At 36.3% G+C, this 22,435-nt stretch overlaps 1 protein-coding gene across 1 annotated transcript in view; it reads right to left on the bottom strand.

Moving 5' to 3' along the window:
- LOC124636752 (adipokinetic hormone/corazonin-related peptide receptor variant I-like) overlaps window positions 1-14,766 on the bottom strand; it is a 137,254-nt gene extending 122,488 nt beyond the window's left edge. The window contains exon 1 of the mRNA XM_047172880.1: window positions 14,458-14,766. Coding sequence (XP_047028836.1) covers window positions 14,458-14,766 — 309 coding nt within the window. The remainder of the gene's footprint in view (window positions 1-14,457) is intronic.
- Between the last annotated feature and the right edge of the window lie 7,669 nt (window positions 14,767-22,435).

Raw genomic sequence — 22,435 nt, 5'->3', positions numbered from 1 at the left:
TTTAACAAATTAAGTTCACTTTAAAATATCAACCTGAACGACTTAATACCTTTTTTAATAAATGTCATTTTACAAGCAAGTGTTGCTGCGGTTAACTAAGAATACTAAGCAGAAAATTAAGAACTAATTAAAATTAACAATGTAGGCTTAGCGTGGCATTGGCGAATCATTTTAATTAATTTTACGACGTGGGACAGTTTTGATGAAACACACTCTTTAAGATAAAATGTAAGATTTATCTACTTTGTTATATAATGAATGCTTTAGCTAGTTCGACTTAGGTGTTAGCTTAATTTCGGTCTTTCGGTCACATTTTATGATAGGTGTTCAAAAAGGAGACAACATGATGACGATTTGTATTCTATTAAGGTGCCTGCCGGGGCTGCAGGTTGTTCGAAAGAGTTACCGCGGACCTGGTACATAAAAGGCTTACGACGGAACACGACGGTTTTTAGTCAGTAAGAGTCTGACACTCCCTCACCGCTGCTAATCCACAGCGGGAGGGGTCAAAAAAAAGGTGCCTTTTTTGAGGTTATTGTTTTGCACAAGCATTAGGTACATGCTACTTTTTTGTCAATCAAGATTTACTGAAACATATTTCTCCAAACGTTTTTTTTATTCTGCTCAATTATTTTGGATAAGGTTTTTCAAGTTTTTGAACAGAAAAAGTGAAATGAATAACCGCAAACAATTTCATTTCATGCGTAGGTAGGAACCAAATTGAGTATCGTTACGAGGCACTGATAACAAATTAATTAATTTTCTGTACCTGAAAATATCAATTTCCTTTACAATATACAAGCATAGTAAACACTATGTCTACTTACATAAAACTGACTTTTTATATCTACAAGCACTCAGGAATAATATTACTTTGTTCTATGCAATATATTTCGAACATAACCATTTTTACATACAAACTTATCTTTTTTTACTATTGGCAAAAACAAAAGTATTTACGGATAAGTACTTTGTTTTCATATTCGATATCTTTGCCAAAAGTTCCATAGATACCTACAACGTTACTAAAAATCTGCCTAGACTTTTCCCAAATGTTTTCACCCAATCTGTCGAGTTTTTACACTTAAATCGCTGTATTATTAGTCAGTTATTTAAATGAAAGTTACACAGTTAAACAGTCTAGAGCTTGAAAAGGGACTTATTCTATTTTTTTAACGACTGCGAAAAGAGATTCCCCTAAGATGCGGATGAAGCCGCGGGCTTTAAATCGGATAGCTGTCTATAAATCGGATGCTATTTGTTAAGTTATACAATTTGATATTTGTAATATATAACATTTTTGTTGTGATATATGTATTGAATTCAATGTAATGTAGTTTAATTTTGTAATTAATTTCTTAATTTTAATTTTGTAATTCTGTAAATTAATTATATTAGTATTGTTTTCTTTGATCATTTTCTATTACACCTTTTTTATTGTTGGGTTCAGTTTATGTACATATTTACATAACGTAAAAAAAAAGCCTTATTTATACATATATACAACTAAAAAATGGCATCAAAAAACTCCTCATCGCTGCCCACCGGGAGTGTACCCAAGAGGCTGGCAGCATTGCCACGTTGGATGGCAATGCTTAATTTTTGACCAAAATAAAAACCAGCCTTTGGGTCACTTGAAGTGTCAGCAAGTTGCTTTGCCAGATCTTTAAAAAGCAGATGAGCACTTGGACCCCACGGCCCGAGGGTTTCAACCCCAAACGGCTCAAAGGTATAGTTACCAACCAGGGTGCTATATTTGCAGTGGCGTAGCGTGGGTATCTGCCGCCCGGGGCAGTTGTCGATTTTGCCGCCCCTTCCCGTGTTTTTTTTAACAAGTGTTACTGGCCGTTTGTCATTTTTAACCGACTTCAAAAAAAGGGTTTTTTTTTGTATCGACGTTAAAAATCATCAAATGACCCTTCCCGCTGTGGGTTAGCAGCGGTGAGGGAGTGTCAGACTCTTACTGACTAAAAACCGTCGTGTTCCGTCGAAGGCCTTTTATGTTCCAGAGCCGCGGTAACGCAGGCTAGCGAAGTAGGTAACTATAAGTATATATGGAATTGAAATAATTTAAAAAGCGGGGCTACTTTAAACTGTTTAACAAATTAATTTAATTTACGGGACTAACACTTAAACTAGTTTCCATGGTTGGTTCCATGGCATGTTTCCATTAACTATACCTAAGCGTGAAATTTGGCTTGTATCTAGGTAGGTATTGCTTATAGCATTCAAGTTTATCTAAACCAGTGAGTGGTTCTTAACCTTTTAGTCATGAGGGACCACTTTAACTAAAGTTTGTCTTGCCGGGGACCACCTCATCGGTTTACCTAAATTAGCACTCTGCTAGACGCATGTCGGCAGTTGTGTAGGTAAGCAAAAGCAAATAAAGAAAAACTTGCCTATGTTGTTTCCAAATTCGCGAGCGAAGCGAGCGCGAAATTTTTATCGGACTTAAACCAAATATTACGTAAAATTTAGCCCAAACGTACCTACTTAACTTTTTGTTTGTTGACAGATGCAAAAACAAGGGCGTAGTGTTTTTGAATACGCGAGCGAAGCGAGCGCGAAATTTTTAGCGGACTTAAAACAAAAATTACGTAAAATTTTGCCCAAACGTACTTAACTTTTTGTTTGTTGACAGATGCAAAAATAAGGGCATATCGTTTTTGAATACGCGAGCGAAGTGAGCGCGAAATTTTTAGCGGATTTAAAACAAAAATTACGTAAAATTTAGCCCAAACGTACTTAACGTTTGTTTGTTGACAGATGTAAAATTTAGCGCATACAGTTTCTGAATACTACGCGAGCGAAGCGAGCGCGAAATTTTAATTATTTTTTAGTTAAGACTCAAAACCAAAATTACGTAAAATGTAGTGTTACGTGTGTTTTAAGTACCAAATTTTAACAATAATTAATTTTATGTTTAAAAAGTTTCAACTTTCTTGTTTAATGTTTTGTTATTGTTAGACAGTTTTATGTAGCGGCGCTCATACTAGTTGCGAACAATTTTTTTTTTAATTGGCTAAATTTTGCCGCCCCCTAAAAGCTGCCGCCCGGGGAATTTGCCCCCCCTGCCCCCGCCACGCTACGCCACTGTATATTTGCGCCGTTTGAGGTTCTCTGCAGCCGCAGCAGCGGAACCAGCACATCGCGCCGAGCTAGGAAGGTGAGATGGTGCAAGAGTATCGACACAAGTCGCGTCCCATACTAAAGACCTACCCATCTTCCACGGGAACAACGACATACCGTCTGGTCTCTTGCCATCGTCGCGTGCCAGACCACTGGGTTCTAATATGGCTGGAACGCCTACGCCTACGCCTTTTCTATTATGGGTTTCTTACCTGAAATAAATGAATTTTATTTTATTTATTTATTTTTTTAAATATATGTGTATGTATTGCTGGTGGTAACAGTGGTTTGGTTATTGAACCATATCCATGAGACCACAGGCATGATGATTAATGAACTCCTGTCATTATCATTGACCGTAAATGTTAGGTATGTGGCACCTATTGATAATTCTCACGTACAAACACCTACGTCCGATAAATCGATGACCGCGAAGCTACAGAATTTAAAAAATGGCGCTCAATTACATGTCTTCTTTTGAACCGGTAGTATGAAATCGCTGTTGTGGTGGATCCACACGATACGAACTTTACACAAACTATCATATAGTGGGTCCACAGGTTACCAAATTCTTAGACTTTCATAGAAGTTTGTCTGCGTAACAAATCATCAGGTACATACAAACATTTGTCATCATATTTTCACTCAGACTTCAGATTTTAACACAGACTTTGCATATCCACTTTAGATTTTTACTCAAACTTTAAGTTCGTACAGACATCAGTACACACAATACCCACCATTAAAGTGATAACATTGATAAATTACTGAAACAAACTCACAAGCATTAAACCTACCAAAACTCATTCAATACAAAAAAGTTTTTAATGCAAAAAACGCTAAACAAAAAGGCAACTGACTTAACATTTAAACTGTAAAAAGTTCCTTTTTGTCGCGTTAATGAAGAGAGAAGAGTTTTGTTCCTAAACAAGTTATACCTTAGGGTCTGTTCAGACAGACCGGCTCGGGGAGGGGAGAAAATTCTTAACACGTGGAAAATCGGGTACGTAGTATTTGTAGTAAGGTTTATTTTTGCATGTGCACTGCTTTTGTCATTAAGAATGCTGGAAGGCGCTTGGTGTAAAATAATAAGAGGAGCCGACCGGCTCCGATCGCGTACTTTTTCTCGGTCTTGCAGATGTTTGGCTCCGATTGCATCTCACGCAGCCGATCAGAGCCGATTCCGGTCTGTGTGAAAAGAAAAATGCGCACCGATGCTCTCCGAGCCGGTCTGTCTGAACGGACCCTAATGGTGACCAGTTTCTATGCCAACTGGGGCATTTTTGTTCACCCACATTTAGCAACTTGGGTATACTTAAGTTAATTTAGCTACCAAAGCTAATATTAGAAATGGAAGTGTTAAAGATGATGGTTATAATCTACTTTTGGACAATTTGATAGATATAGATAAACGGAACTTTATTTCTTCTTCAATTCTCTGACCAATAAATTAAACTTAGTAAATGGTTCATTTTTTCAAATAGAACGTTTGTTTCCCACCGTTTATTTTCCTTTAAACCTAATAATAACTCAATCAATTCGGCAGCTTTACTTTAACAACATAACGGATTTCGAATTACGGTATTAAATAGTGAAACATGTTTTATAGATACGTATATTTTTATATTGTTGCGTGAGAAAAGTTATTGATATCGAAAGATGTTTATTTTGTAACCGATTGTACGGTCACAGTCGTCATAGTAGGCACGGCGGCAACGCGAAACCGGTTTACTGACGCGAGCGCTGCTCCAAGCGCGTAATAATACATATTTTGCTGAATTTAGGGCGGACAAAAGAATGAAAAATTTGTTTTTACTGATGATGCAGATATGTTCCGTTAATGATTCTAAACCACCAGTTTTTTTTTGTGCACAGCTTAAAATTCATTCCTGTATACATACAGGTCAAACAGAACCTCCTTTTTTAAGTCGGTATATAAAAAAAGAGTATTCGCTCATATATCTTCAACAAAGTTTCATATAGTTTGTTGCTTTTAAATAAACACAACAGATTACTTTTTGTCACAGCGGGTTATATGTAAACAACTGTCTGAAACATTTGATTGAAAACTAACAGATTTTGTAAGCTATGTCAATATTTGCTTCTAAGTTCACAAGGGATTCATCTCGGATTGTCTGTAGAATACTTTATTTAATACTATATTTTTTGAGTATTTCGTTGTAGTCAGAATCCTTAGTATTTTTTTCAATTGAGTACCTAACTAAAGTCTCTGAATATCAAAGATGTAAAAATATAAAGTTTCTTGCTTAAACCTAGGGCACACCTAGGTGTCACCGTCACCGCCGACCCGGATAAAAGGCCTATGGCCATACCCAATAAATATACCATGGAAATAATGTGCAAATTGGATCAATAGTTCCTGAGATTACCGCGTTCAATCAAACACACAAACTCGGCACCTTCACAAACTTAGCATAGAAATTTAGATAAAATTAACTACATATTTACTCGTTAATACAATACTTAGCTATGTATATTACACGTAATAAGACAACCGATTCATTTGTACGTCTGAGCATTCAATACAGTTTCACGGCTCAACTCCCAATCCTATTATCGAACGATAAAGTAAAGATATAAACCGGTTTCTGTTTGTAACTAAATAGGCACTATTCTATAGTAACTAGTGCCCTTGTGGGTAAAGAACCAACCTCTCAATTATGGGTGTGGGTTCGATTCCAGTTCAGGCAAGTACCGATGCATCTTATCTAAGTTTGTATGAACTTTCTAAGTATATCTTGGATACCAAAGACCGTCAAGACCGTCCGTCGAGGTTGAGGAGGTCACATAGGCAGTAAAGCTCCTTGTAAAACACTGGTACCCAGCTGCAGCCGATTCCAACATAATGGGGATTAGGCTAGGCAGATGCTAAGTTAAGCACTATTTTCCAATACCAATTAACTGAAGCCTTATACAGTGTCTAACTAGAAAACACTATTTAGCTAAACAAACATTCAAGCAGTATTTAAATACATTTTTAGACTATCACTATTTTTATTCCAAAATATTGATAGAACCAAAACCACAGAGGATTTATCTCGATACATATTTCAATAACTGAATCACAAACTGTAATGAAAAATAAATAAAAGTTTCACAAATATATGTCAAGGATTTCTGATTCAGATAATGTCAAAGACCCCTTTTAGGGTTCCGTACCCAAAGGGTAAAACGGGACCCTATTATTTTCGCTCCTCTGTCCGTCCGTCCGACTGTCACCAGGCTGTATCTCATGAACCGTGATAGCTATAGAGCTGAAATTTTCAAAGATGATGTATTTTTGTTGCCGCTATAACAACAAATACTGAAAACCGTTGTATAAATAATGGTTCCCGCCGTGCGCGATTTCGACTCGCACTTGGCCGGTTTTCATAAGTAAATTGTATGTCAATGAAAACTGATTAAAGGAATATTTATTGCAATTTTATGAATTTCTGATCTTTGCTACGTACCAAATTAAATCGAATTTTTGAAATTCATCACATTTCACTAATAATGAAAGTAATTTATCATTTATTGTGAAAGTAAAATATATTATTAATCGTTAATTAGGCATTTGATTATTCGAAAAACCAGCGCCGCGACTCTGTTTCGGATAGGGTCGCTGCATATGCTGAGCGAGGGCCATTTCGCGTGATATGACGCATATTTACCTTTCACCATATTCTTCTGTTGTTCTATTTTATTCCTGTTTTGATTTTTTTTTTTGTGTGATTTTATATGTATATTCGTTTTTGTTTGTGCGTCACGAACGCGAATAAATGTTTTGATTTGATTTGATTTGAATCTGAATTTATTTAGCGCATTTTTTTAACGTTTTGGACGCCAAAAATCTATCCTTGTCCATCTACGGGATACCTTGTGAAAGTTTCTAAAACCCACGACTCCATTTCGGCCCGACCCGCGAATCGAACCCGAGCCCTCGTGCACAGCGGTCACACCACGCGACAACTAGACCAACGAGGCAATTGCCGTAATATAATATTCTATTTGACTTAGTATTAATACTGGCAGCGCCAAAGGATTAATTAATCGCTATGGCTATAATGTAGGCGTACAGTCTACTTCAGGCCAGTGGTAACAGTTTTATAGGAAATCGTACTTATTACTATTGAGTTAAGGTGCATGACAGTTACCACTGATGTGCGGTCTACCGTACCACAAACATCTGCTGGTGATAGATAATGTATTCTCCGAGGATCAGTCAATTTACAGCTTAAGTTGTAAGCGCCATAATAAGGGAACAAGCGGCTATATAAAAACGGACCTTTTTGACGGTGATAGGCTCGCCAAACATGACGAAAAAATAGAAGGTATAGGAGGAAAAATGGCAAGGAAAATGTTGTTGGAGTAAGGTAATTTGTAGGTTAACTTCTTTGAATGTTTAGATTTAAAAGTGATTTGAAATGCAAAGTTAAGAGATCTTTTTAATTAATCTGTCTGATTACGTTACCAACTGTTGGTAAACCTTTAGCTTAAGAAGTTCACCAAGCTGCAGCAGATTATTACACTCGGAAATTACACTATACTATACTAGGTTGTCTTTTTTTCTGTAAATGTCTTTCCTAATAATATTAAAAACTAAAAAGTTTCTTTTTGAACATTTTATCTTCAAGATGTTACCCATTTGCGTGAAGTTGCAGGACGTGGGCTAAATCGCAGGCGGAAACCTATCTTCGACAAAATGAGAAGCCTTACCTACTATCACAAAGCTTAGTACCGACTTGCAGATTGCATGTAAACTTCGTAGACAATGGAAATGCCATCTAACCCACCGTCAAGTAAGTTATAACTTTGATACGAGATTTGAACTTGAACCGGGCTTGTGTGCCGACTTGAGAGATGGTAAATTGGACAATATTACGGGAGCTGCAAGTCTATTGCAACTGTTATATACTATTCTATCTAATACCAAAATTTTTTGTTGCAACTGATACCTTTTAAAAATGTATACGAAGCTTTTAAATTATTATTATATTTTCTACTCTATTTAGTCAGTAATGCTTTCATATTAAAAGCTAAAAGAGATTTAGATTAAGTTAAGACGTTGTTATGGAGTAGAGACTGGTAACCAGCTTCTTATATTTTATAGCTATCCCGTGAGAACTACTCCACGCACCCGGATAAAGGTAAGCTAAAGTTAAGCCCGGATAAAGTGACTAAACAGATATGGTATCAGCCTTAGATGGCCTAACTCAAATAATTAAAATAAACTCTTCAGTTCTTGCGTGCGTTTATGTAAATAAAAATGCCACAATGCAAAAAAGTAGCCCATGGCTACTTAGTACCTTGCGGTATATGGTACTAAGTACCAATAACTTTAGGAATAAATACATATCCAACCATTAGGGACTGGAAATTGAGTTTGAACTTTTTAGCGTTTTTTCCGTTATTTTATTTTAACTGCACATAATTTCCATATTACGTGTGAGAAAGTCTATTTTAACAAACATGTGGTAGGCTTTTAGAGTACCCGTAGACTACAAACTTTTAGTCGGCCGATAGTTTGTTTGGGCTCATAAATCATTGTGAAGATGAATGGAAGTACACACGTAACAACGATCAGGGGCCCGGTTTCTCTTAAGTTAATAATGTCAAAATCTAATAGAAATTGAATCGCAATATGATCGCAATAGCAGTTTTAACCATATCGGGCATTCTGCTACTAATATAAGACCAATCGTAATCCAACGACATTCGATTGGTTTGCGATTGGTCTGCTATTTTGGTGATTTTGGTCTATACGGTAGTTTGCTTTACAATCATATTGCAATCGTTAATCATTTGAATGACAGAAAAGGATAAAAACGTTTATTTCAAAGAAAAAATAGCGGATTGCCACATACGCTTCAATCGTAATTGAGTCGGGATTGGATCTCAGTCGAATGTGAATCGTATGTCGCTTAAGTAAAATTAGGAGAATCGGGCCCCTGGTATTCGTCCGGTATCAGACCGACTTAAAACTGTTTAGAATCAAGACTTTTGAAAAAAAAATTGTTGCCAACTATCAGGTCCACTGTCGGCCAACTGTTTTGTCTACAGTGTGCAGATACTCATAATGACACAATGACATGAAATAGAAAACAAACTTTTTGATTTTTATCAGTAATAGAGTTTTTATACGGTGTGTTGCCTTGACACGGAGGGTGTTTAATTAACGAACGCCCGGGGTTGACAGGGGCGCATTGTGGAAAAACATATTGCGCCTACCCTTAATGAGATGAGTTTAGGGTAGGAAAAGGATATACAAAAAGTATAGCAAGTTTTAAAAGTAATTTATTATAACTAGCACGGTTTTGCGGCTGTAAGTTAAACATAGGTAATTATAAAAACTATTGGCTTATGTTTAACTGATCACCAGAAATAGTAACAAATAGCAGACAAAAATAGTAAATGATCACCAAAATGAAACTCGCATTTTAATGTAAAATGATAACCAAAGTTTTAACACTTTGCTATCCCATTTAAGTGAAATTACTCCAAAATAAATCATGCGCAAGCCAAAAATAGTAAATGATCACCAAAATTAAACCACCATTTTAAAGTAAAATGATAACCAAAGTTTTTACATTCTGCTATCCTATTTAAGCAAAATGAGTCCAAATAAATCATTGTTATCCCAAAAGTAGTAAATGATCACCAAAAGTAGTGAATGATCATCAAAATTATACCAGCGTTTTAATATAAAATGATAATCAAAGTTTTTACATCTTGCTATCCTGTTTAAGTAAACTGACTCCAAAAAAATAAGTTCGGCCTGATACAATAAATGTAATTACATTATGGGGACCCTTTTCCTGCACTAGGGTGGAAAATTGTCTATTGCATGCCTCTAAACAGTGCGATAAGAGTGTGTTTTCGAGGGAGTGTATTGAGAAACACATTCTTCTTCTTCTTTCTCCTGCCCTGTTCCCAATTTTACTTGGGGTCGGCGCAATATGTCATTTTCTTCCATTTTCCCCTGTCACTCGTCATACTGACACTCACGCATGCATTGCAAGCCGGACACATAACTTAATATGGCATCATAATACTTTATTTGATAATAAGCCTACATTTTATGGCAATCACAGTGACTTATTTAGGCAAAAATAATACATTAATTTGGTCGTCAAGAGTTGGTGATCATTTACTAAATTTGGTGGTCGAATACAATTTAAAGTGAAGTCGTGACTAAAATAGCTGGTACTATTACATTTTTAGACTTTATTTTTCTGGTGTTCAGTAGATTTTTCTGGTTGCAAAACTAAGGGTATCAAAGCATTTTATGGTGGTCATTATATTTGTTCCCAAAACTATTTGTCCCCGAGGGAACTACTTCCAGCTCCAGGTTACAAAATAACCTATATCTCTCTTTCCTTAGGATCTAGTCGTGGTGGCCTAGTGGGTAAAGAACCAACCTCTCGAGTATAAGGGTGTGGGTTCGATTCCAGTTCAAGCAAGTACCAACGCAACTTTTCAAAGTTTGTATGTATCGTTCTAAGTATATCTTGGACACCAATGGCTGATAAAAAGGCGAAGGAAAACATCTTGAGGAAACCTGGACTATATAGTCTGAAATCACCAACCCGCATTGAGCAAGCGTGGTGATTAATGCTCAATCCTTCTCCATGTGAGAGAAGGCCTGAGCCCAGCAGTTGGACGATAAAAAGGTTGTAGCAGTAGGTTCTAGACTATCTGCGTACTACTGTTATTCGGTTCTGAAAGCGCGATAGACAGACATAGTAACGGCTATGGGTAATAATGTACAACTATACTGATTGTCATCAATCAAGTATATACACAAAGAATCAATCAAATCAAGTCAATCCACCTAGGTACCATATTATAAGAATATAGCTTTCTAGAATAATTTCATTATGTATTAGTCTTGATTAAAATTATTCTTGCGATTGTTATAATCAATAAAAAATGAACCCAGAATATCACGTTCGGTTACTAATACATTTGGAAGGTTTTTAAGTACTTCACCATATTAGAAAACATCTAAAGAAGTAAAAAACTTTCAGTACATCTTCAGTTTGTAAAAAGAACTTTTTCTACGTGCTAAGATTTTGAACCTTTTCGAGGGATGAGTAGATAAATGTAATATTTTTTTTACGGAAGTGTTTTCGTTTTACGCGCGTAGGTACTTCCTTAAAGGTTGAAATTAAATGAACTGAAACCCTCATGGACCGTGTAGGATGTACGTACGAGTTTTAAAAATATCCGATTTCTAAACACTGCCCGTTTTTTTTGTATTTTTCAGGGATAAAAGTAGTATGATATTGAAAATTTATCTACTAAGTGAGTCTTTCTCTTAGTTGTTTAGCTGTTTGCATATTACGTTATACAATACAATTTTATATAGTTTTATTCATCGTGAAGACATTGTAATACTTATAGGTACATAAGCTATGATTTTAACAATATACGCACACATTTTAATTCAGTTACTGATTCTGATTAAACTTTAGCGAGTATTCTCACGTATTTGCACTTTGATTTCAAACCATATTTTAGAAATACGCATTCATGCATTTACGAGAGAAGCACGATAATACATCTTGCACATAACTTTATATTAATAAGATTTATTTATATTCATTCTACTTGACGTCACACACAACTTGTAATTGAGGTTCTGATATATTCTGCATAATCACCACTTAGACAATAAAGAGGCTGATAATGTCGCTTTGATGCTGTTTTAATTGCTTTACATGTACATTCTTCTCTTCAGGTCCAATTCCAATTCTATTATCTCAATTCAATTAATCCTCATTCTAGGTAAGTACGCCGCAGATGTAATCCACAATACTCAAGGTAATCATTTAGGTAAAGCGCGACAGATTTAGCTATTTACGTTTTATGATCGTAAATACCAAAACACAGACAGGACATTCTATTCGGGTACCAATATTCCAAGATTAGACGACGCTTTTAAAACCAATTTCCTTTCTTTGCTCAATTTTCTATGTCGTGGGAAGTTGTAGATTTAAGGCCAAATTTGTCGTCTTTTTAATAGTAATCGCCAATTAGCATAAAGGGCCAATTATTGGGGATTGTTTGGCCCCACGCTGTTTTATTGTCCTATTCATCTTAAGGGCTTCTGCACAATACCAGTCTGGCCCTTAATTGCTGAGATATCACAACCAATAGCAATGGAATTCAAGAAAACATATTTTTCCCACCTAATGGTACAAAAAAAAACACTTATATTAGCTTCCCCATGCAATTCACTTAAGTGGTGCTGCTTTGCAATTAGAATCAGTTTTATAAAAATAAATAATAAGTTTAGCTTTTCTTTCTATTGTAAAAGAAACTTTAAAAAGTGCTAATATAACACTTACGCCTAGTGATTAAAGCACCTCCTTTTCAAGTACCTACAAGTGTGTGAGTCTGATTCCGGTTCTGTTGTTATGTAAGTACCTATGTAACTTGTATGAATTTTATGCAGTTTCTAAGTGCATCTGAGACACCTATGACTGAGTAAAGAAAAAAAAAACATCTGGATGAAATCTGGACTTTTATAAGTCATAAATCGCCCAACTGCATTGAGCAACCGTGAGTAACGCTCATTCCTTCTTTGTATGAGATGAGGTCTATGTCACCTGTGACGATAAAAAACCTGATAACGGTGTAAAATACCCGTATTGGATTGCCCGGGTAACTGGGTTGAGGGGGTCAGACAGGGCAATCGCTCCTTGTAAAGCACTGGCACTCAGCTACATTTGGTTAGACTGGAAGCCGACCCCAACATAGATGGGAAAAAGGCTCGGAGGAGGATGGTGTAAGATACCCATAGTATTCGTGCCTACGTCATTGTGAATACTTCACGTGCCTACAGGCAATATAATAAAAAAATACGACCAACATAGATACTCTATTAATAGTACTTCATAGGCCTTTTCTAAGAAAGGCACGTTCTGAAGATCCGGAAATCTTCAGTGTTATTTGTTACAAGTGAAAGGGATGAACCCTTTTTAATTTAGTTACTTGTAGTTCGCGGAAAACCGTTTACCTTTGGAGAAGGGGAATCAAGGAAATTATGATTGCGAGTTAGTCAAATTCTTAGTTAGTTTGACATTCAGAGGACTCGATTTATTTAAAGGTAAGTTTTGAATTCATGCTGCCGACTGCATATTCCGAAAAGTAATAAATGACTAGACAAGAGAAATCGTAGTCAAAGTCAGGAGCTTCATAGACAAGTCCTTCATTTTCGAAAGAATCCGTAAGCTACAAACCATCAACAACATTCTAGAGGAAATTGAAAAATACAATAAGAACATTGAACTGAGATAAGAAATTGTTATAACAAAACATAAGTACTTTCTATCAGCCAAATCTCATACATATTAATAGAAGGTATTACCTCTACTTTTCGTAATGGAGACATAAAATGGTTTGTACTTGAGCTTTATAACAAAAAACTTATTTGTTTGTATGAACACTTCGTAAATTTAGATGGTAGTGTTACAGCTCAAAGGTCAAAAAATTAAGGTTAAGTTATAGTAAAACATTACAAAAACTAAAGCCACCCGTACTAACCTCACGGTTTCACCCATATCCAGGGGAACTTGAAAGTTCCCGAATAAAGGTAAAAAAATCGAAACTGGTCCAGTTTTTCCTAAGATTAGCTAAGATTAAGTTCAAAAAAAAGATACAAACTAGATAAGGTATAGATTTATTTGTGGGTATCTGATAACCACTCGGTTCAACTGCAAGTGATAAGGAAATAAAAATTAAAAGTACATTCAGAAAATAGACACGTGGAAACTTGAAAACGAGGACACTCGACGAGAGTGTTAAAGCCTAGGTAACACTTTTAGCCTTTTAAAATGATTTCCGCATCATATTCTGTCAGATTAGATTTTTATATAACTCACAATTTTTTTTCTCCAGAGTAATTAAACTTATTTATTTTTATTTAAATAAATTAATTTAATTTTTCTTAATGCCCAATTATGAATTGCACAAGTATTTCTTCTGTAATCAATTATTTATTTTTGTAGTCAACCGACTCAAAAGCCTAATGGCCTTACTACAAAAACTTAAACACCTGTTTTACACTTGTCTAAAAAAATGTGGCTGCAAAATGAACCATATGTCAACGTCATAATTTGACATTTTTTTAGACAAGTCCTAAACTGACGTTAAAAAGAGACGGTAATTGTTTATTTTATGTAATGAAATGTCATCTCGTAAAGATGAAAACAACTACACATAATGTCCAACCAAACATTTTGAAACAATAAAATTAAACCATATTCAATCTTCGTTAATCATCACCTAGAAAGACCAAGATAAAAATCATCACCATCTTACCTCCAAAGGAATAACGCCACAAGTGACGCACACATCAGCCAAAGCCAGATGGGTCATCATCAGATCCACTCTCGACTTCCTTCTCCTGGACCTGGCCAGGCTGACCAGCACAGCCACATTTCCCACCCCCCCAACTGCCAGCAGAATGCCATATATCACCAACACAGGACCCTGGTCTCTAAGAACCGTCTCCGTAATATTAGTACTAGGGGTCGTCGCCCCGTCAAAATAATCCCAGAATTTTCTGTCAATCTCCGAAGTGGTGATTTGAGGAGGCTCTTCCTCATAGTCATAGTTGTTTAGTATCATTTTTGAGGGTTTCACATGATTTTTTTGAACACAGTGATTTTTAATTTTGTAAGTTTTGTCACTTGAGGAAAAACTTTTTTTTATGTTGCCAAAAAGTTGCTAAAATTACTTTTAAGTTTAAATAAAACAACTTAATTTAATTATAATACTTAACACCACTTTTTTATCTGTATAGAACTTCACACGAAAATTTATCGTAAGATTGCATACACTTTTGAGCGCTGCGTGAACGCGACTGGCCTACGCGGCTACGCTGCTACGACTGCCGTTACGATTGCTACGAAGCTACGACGAACCAGTTGTGATAAAATGATAACAGATTTCAAATAGCTTTTTTCTGTTTCATTAGAATATCGTTTGTGGGAGTTTATTAAGTCCAGATTTAAGTTTTAAAATAAAGCTGTCTTAGCTGTATGGAAAATTGTGGTGCACAAGCAATAATTTCTATTGGATTTCTTGCGGCTTCCGTGGTTAAATTTATGTTTTACCTGTTATGATATCACTTTATTAAACTACTTTTTCTTATCTCAAGAACCCGCCGTGCATAGGAAGACTAATATGGGCTGTATTTTTTTTACTTTAAGGGTGAGTTTTTGCACTAAACTTCCAGTTTATCCAGTGCATAGCGACTGCCTATCTGACTCTCATAGCCCAATTACCTAGTTAACAATGACAATAAAGACACCCATCTATGTGCCAACCTCGCCAAGCATTGCTTATTGCTCATTGCATATGCTTATTTATTTCTATTTCTTAATCTTACGAAGACCCATGCGACTATAACTTGATGCCGAAACTGCTCATCTTCTTTAGATGAAATTCGATTTACAAATAAACTGAAACCTGAATAAGACAAAGACAACTCTAATACAGATTCCTAAAGTTCCCTCAGAATGTGATCAAACCTTGGAAAAGCAATCGCAATTTAATCTAACGCTCCAAGGAAAGTGGTATTACCTTCGCGCAGAAAGATCTCGAGTAAACCCGTGTGAAACAACTAGGTATTTGTAAACTCTTCACATATTTGTTCTACAGCCTTCACAAAGGGATTTTCAGATAATATACTGCCTTTTTTCCTAGTGAAAAAGTTAGGTGTATCATATAGTACGTTCTAGTTTCTGATTGCGGTTTTACCAACGCCCTGAGGGATCTGCTTCCCGCTCATAGATAAAGTAGTCTAGTCTACTTAATGTTCTGATATATTAGGTTTCTTATGGTTTATGTTTTATTAAAAGCTATCCAGTATGTATATATGTATATATTGCGGGAAAGTAGTGAAAAAAGTTTTAGAGACAATGTCTTTCTGTTGCCGCTAAAACAACAAATACTAAAAGCTAAAGTAAAATAAATATTTTTGGGGAATTTACAAAAGTGATTTTGTTTGCCGTAAAATTTTAGTTTTGTGCGCGAGTTCGACTCGCACTTGACCGGTTTTTAATTTAGGCTTTTTGTTCATAAAACAGTATTTTGAAGTAACCGTACATACAGAAATACCTATGTATATATTGATAATATTGATATGATACGAAAACCATTCATAGCAGGGAAATGTAAGAATGTGGAAAAATACTTAAAATGAAAATGGAGGAAACGTGTTAACCCAGCTGTAGCCATAAATCCTCCGTCTTGCCTTATCAAACTTTTGTGGAATCATGTGGATAAAAGAATAAAGGTACGTTTTAGAAGCAAGCTGGGAAAGACAAACTGTCGACCGCTCGTGCGACGACATACATAGATCTCATTCGAATAAATTAAAGCGGGGATAAAAAAAAATATATACCGTCTTACCACAAAAACTTTTTAACGTCAGTTTAAGACTTGTCTAAAAAAATGTCAAATTATGACGTTGACATATGGTTCATTTTGGAGCCACATTTTTTTTAGACAAGTGTAAAACAGTGGTTAAAGTTTTTGTAGTAAGGCCAATATTTTTTAACTGATAAAGCAGACACTTATGTTCTTAAACAGTTCTCGCTAGAGAAGTTGGTGCTATCTCCTTTGAAGTCTTAGTTGAAGTCCCTGTTGACCCTCTAAATGAGTAGAAAAGACCAACTTACCTGGGAAATGAGCAGTGGACGAGAAAGGATCTGCCAACAACGACGGGGCACTCGATGCCGGCCGGACAGCGGGAAACTTCCTCCGCACTTTCTTCGGTAAAGCCTTTCCTCGGGTCTGGGTGATACGGGCACTAGCTGACAGCACTTCTAGCTAGGGTTTTTTATAGCTTTTTTATAGTGCAACGGACACGGGCAACAATAATATTTGACAGACAGAAAAACAAAAGCGAAACCCGTCTTGGCAGGAAGGTTTTATTTGACATTAAGAAGAAAAAGAGAAATGACGAAGAAGTTTGTACAGTTTTCATACTGATTCTGAACCACACATTTTTTTTGTGCACTGCTTAAAAAAAACATCCTGTATATAAAGTAGGTAAGTACTATTTACATTCACAATAGAACAATTACTTATTGTAACTACCCACGTAATAGGCAAAAGTTCAAACATAAAAGGAACCATCTGTGTATTTTTCTTCTAATAAATATTTATTGCTTTTATAAACCTTTAAGAGTTATATAAGAAATAGTCTAGGTTTTCTTTACGTACTAAAATACATATGTGTTCCCTACCTACGTTTATACACCTACTGAAGCTTCATAAAATAAACAGTTAATAAGTTCTTATTTAGGTACTAATATCATAAAGCTGTTTGTTTCCTTGGATGACGTAATCTCACTAACTTCTGGACTTTTTTTAAGGACGTCAAAAAACATCAAATTACCCCTCCCGCTGTGGCTTAGCAGCGCTGAGGGAGTGACAGACTCTTACTGACTAAAAAGCGTCGTGTTCCGTCGTATGTCTTTTATGTACCAGGGCCGCGGTAACTCTTTCGAACAATCCCGTAGGCCCGGCAAGCCTTGGCCCTGCTGGGGACGAACCGCTGGACTGATTTGAACAATTATTTCAGGGCTAGATAGAATGTAGATAGGTCATTCATTATCGAGGAAGGCTATGTGCTGGTTGCTAATGAATGCGGGTGATAAACAGACTGAATAACTTTAGCCTTATAACATTAGTTAACATCAATTTATATTACGACTAACCTTTTTACTTTATGTTCAAAAATAGAACCCCTTTATCACCTCCAAGAAAAACACTTGAATTCAAGCTATTTTGTAAAACTGGAACCTGATCCTAATTTTAAGTAGGTACTTCACCATGCAATTGATCAAAATATACCAAGAAATTGCAGAAATAAATAAGTTAAAGTTTTCATTTCTATTACTAGCATTCGCAGAAATAAAAGATTGATAAAATGACTCCCACATATTATTCACTGAAAAGAAATAATGAACTTATATAAAAATATTGTTATTTTAAAGTGACTGAATTTGTGAGTTTGTTTGTATGTAATAGATCTATGAAAGCATTTAAATTCCCGGAAGGGTGACAACCAAACCCATCAGAAATATCGGGTTACTCGGTAACTAAAATAAAGAAGTTAGATAGTAAGTCGCTCCATGTCAAACTCTGGTACTCAGCTGCATCCGGTAAGACGGGAAGCCGACCCCAACATAAATATTTATTTAGGTAAACATTGGTAAGAGCTACCTCGAAATGCGAGTGAATTCACGAGAAATAGCTCGTATATAAAATGTAGAATAACTATTATATATATAGTGGAATAACTATATATATAGGGTTTTGTGCCTTTTTGGATAGCTAGATAAATGTAGATGTTTTTTAAGTATTCTGCACAAAAAAATGAAGAGTAATATTTTTGAGAAAATACCTACTAAAAAAGTAATTGCTGTTCGCTATAATTTCCTCTGTGATTTGTACAGTTTTATGGTTTGTTATTATGGAGTGATTCATCTTCTATCCAAAAACACACAAAAATCCACAAAAACGAGACTTTTGACTAATAATAAAAATTTATACGTGTACCTAGACGACTTGTTAAGAAATGATCTTGAAATTCGATCATCTTGAAACGGGTTAACTTTTGCCCAGTGTATCCCATGGTCGTCCGTATTGACCTATACTATCACCTCATGACAGGACGCGGTCTACTTACAAGTAACCCTGTATATGGCGCCTTGCTATCGTTTAACGGCTTCAAAGATTGAATTTCTAAATGAAAACCGCAATCTAGCCGATATTATTAACTTAATAGTAATTTGAAGTCTCAGATAATATGCTACGTGACTTGTAAGCCTATTTCTTGAGAATAATAAGTAGCATTCATATTTATACGTGCTCAATTTTCAACTAAAAATTATCTTAATATAAGTAAAAATATAAAGTTATGCTGCACGTCTGTCTATCACACTTTTGAAGTAAAATGACTAAACAATTTCGATTAAAGGTATATAGAACTGTAATTCAGTTACAGTAAGATTGCAAACATTATATCTGGCAACACTTATGTACCTAAAGACTACACACAGAATGAGCGATTTTATTCCACGCCGATCAAGCCTATTTCAATTTATCAGGCTATCGTTACCCATCCAGCAGATCATGCAATAAACAACTCTATGTTCTCTACATAAGGTTCAATATATTCTTGACTCATTTCGGGCCAGCATCAAGCATTTAGTCAGATAGGGTATAAAATATACCGATGTAGATTGTTCCGGTGTAAAAAATGAGGTAATTTTTTCACAAACCGCCGGGAGAAACCAAGAAGATTTTATCAGTAATTTTGATAATATTTTACTCACGTTTAGGTACGGAAGAATTATGATTATGATAACAAATAATGAAAATGTTGCAAGAAGACTTTTTCTTGTATAGAAGGCATAAACTTTCATCACCGCGCTTAGTCTAGATTTCAGATTTAGTTCAGAATTAGTTTAAGTCTGAACATGAACAGATGGTATAACGATTTACTTACAGATCTATTGCAGACAGACGCAGAAGTCGTCTTGTATTCAATTAGCATTATTATAAATGCTGGTGTAGAGCGGTGCTGTTGCGGTGCCGGTTCAATGTGCCATGACCCTAATATTTATTGCGTGTATGCCTATTGCAGGGTTGTCTACGCGAGACACATTCAAAGCGGCTAAAACCTGCCCAGGCGCGGCTCCACCGCAGTGCACGCTGTGCACGGACACGCGGCGCATTTTAGCTGCGTGTATTCATTTGTTTGACAACGTGGGTCTACGTTTCCACTGAAGTACATGAATATGACCCACGACTATGTATAGCGTGGCACGGCGCACGGGTAGACCCACGCTGACAGCGTTGAGCTACGTAACCGCTTATTCGAGCAAGCTATGCGTGTGTCAATGATCATCAATCTCACTTTCGGATTCATCGTCAGAAGAACTGTCTAGTAAAGTCAGTACCAATGCCATTCTATGAGTACCTCGATACGATATATGTATACGAGAAACACGAAACGCGTCCGTTCCACAACGTGAATGACTGAAAACTGCTCTGCGATAACCGAGCTGTACATAGTCGTGGGTCTTATTCGTGTACTCCAGTGGAAACGTAGACCCACGTTGACAGCGTTGAGCTATATAACCGCCTATTCGAGCAAGCCACGCGTGTATCAATGACGTCAATTCATGCGTAGCCTCTCCGTGGGTTGCAGTGGACACAACCACATACATTTTCTTACAAAGCGAAGCTTAATACACGTGCCTAGCCTCTCCGTGCACCGCGGTGGAGCCGCGCCTTTACAGTGTCAACTGTTTCGTTGACACTGTCCGTACGAGCGTTGCCGCGCGAAAAAACCGAACTCCAAATCCGCTATTTTTAAAGCGATGTTAGGTACTGCCGATACCATATTTCTCTTTGACAGTTATGTCCAAAAAGTTAGGTATAGATAAAAAAAAAGGTTCGTCAGTACGCTCAATTACATACAGCACACCCAAAGTATGTATACGCAGGAAATTAAAGTTATAAACGCTTGGCGAAAGGTCTAGGCGTTGAAAAAACATGTCTGAACCGATGTTTCTGTTTGGAGAAAAAACGTTACCTAATGTTTTTTCTTGGCCGCTTTGCCAAAAACGTATAGAATTACGCAATGAGCAAAACTTTGTGACCTGGTACATATTTATTTTTTCTTTTCTGAAGAAAATATTATTAGCTTTCTCATTGACCAAAAAAATTTTTTGTAGACACGTCGCTCACTATATCCTTATTGTTTATCGTCGGTAAAGTAATTAGTAAATATTAGTTCTGGTAATAATTTATCGTTTGCAAGCCTATATCCATATTGGACGAAATTCACAAGTTAGTAGTTTCCGAAATTAGCGCGTTCAAGTAAACAAACAAATAAACTTTTCAGCTTTATAGTACCTATTAGTTACGTAGGTAATTGGATTCGACTTAGAATTTAATGTCCCGTAGGTATGTACTTGGTCGTAAAAAGTCGTGGTGGCCTAGTGGGTAAAGGACCAATCTCTCAAGTATGAGGGCGCGGGTTCGATCCCAGGTCAGGCAAGTACCAATGCAACTTTTCTAAGTCTGTATGTACTTTCTAAGTATATCTTAGACACCATTGGCTGTGTTTCGGATGGCACGTTAAACTGTAGGTCCCGGCTGTCATTGAACATCCTTGGCAGTCGTTACGGGTAGTCAGAAGCCAGTAAGTCTGACACCAGTCTAACCAAGGGGTATCGGGTTGCCCGGGTAACTGGGTTGAGGAGGTCAGATAGGCAGTCGCTTCTTGTAAAGCACTGGTACTCAGCTGAATCCGGTTGGACTGGAAGCCGACCCCAACATGATTGGGAAAAGGGCTCGGAGGATGATGAGGTATGTACTTGGCGTAATTCGAGTATTCCTTCCAAACCATTCAAAGTTAAAAGTTTTCTTTCATTGTCCTAATTTGAGAGAAAGAAAATCCAGCTAATCTTGCTAAATCCTACTAAAGCCCGCCATTTTCCGGGGAATTGAAGAGTAAAAGAGATTTGTGTTGTAAGCTTTTCTATTAAACTGAAATATTTTAATTTGATTAAGTACTTAGAAGGTACATAATTTTGTACCTATCCACATGTTGATGCGATGTTCGCAAACATTTCGTGAAGTCTATTTCCAGTCACTAAAACGATTACTTTAGAGAAAACTGCTGAATGCCTGAAATGTAAGTAGGTCAATAGTTCGGGAAGGTAGTTTAGTAAGTGGTGGTAAGTATACTGCCAATTTAAATTTATCACGGTTAATAACTTCTGACACCAGGTATTTCTACGCTGTAACAAACAAAGTTACGTCGGTACGCTAGGCTAGAGAGCAATAAATTCGTATCAGTCAAAACTAACATTTTATCTTGCCAAAATTGAAACATTTTACTTTCTTTCTACAAATACCTAGGTGTAGCCCAGCACCAGCACTATGACAATAGAATAAAATATTACCTACCAGTGAACCCTCATTTTCAAGGTTTTTCCAATCGTACACATGAAAAATGCGATCCTTATGTCTTATAAATCTATGACCAATGAAAGCTCAGAAAAAAGCATTCACCTGTAAACTGATAACCAGATTTCCAACTAACGTGAAAAAATCGACCTTGTGTGTTGGTAGGTATAAGGTTGAATTTACGATGGCAGTCAGTAATATTGTCTTCCATTAGTCTTCCGTGGGATTATAGTAATGTTCATTCAATACAATTAACGCTATATTGGTAGGTAATTTCCGTTACGTTATAGGTACATAT

Source organism: Helicoverpa zea, chromosome 15, assembly GCF_022581195.2.
Source record: "Helicoverpa zea isolate HzStark_Cry1AcR chromosome 15, ilHelZeax1.1, whole genome shotgun sequence".
Taxonomy (NCBI): domain Eukaryota; kingdom Metazoa; phylum Arthropoda; class Insecta; order Lepidoptera; family Noctuidae; genus Helicoverpa; species Helicoverpa zea.
This window is presented reverse-complemented; position numbering and strand designations above follow the sequence as displayed.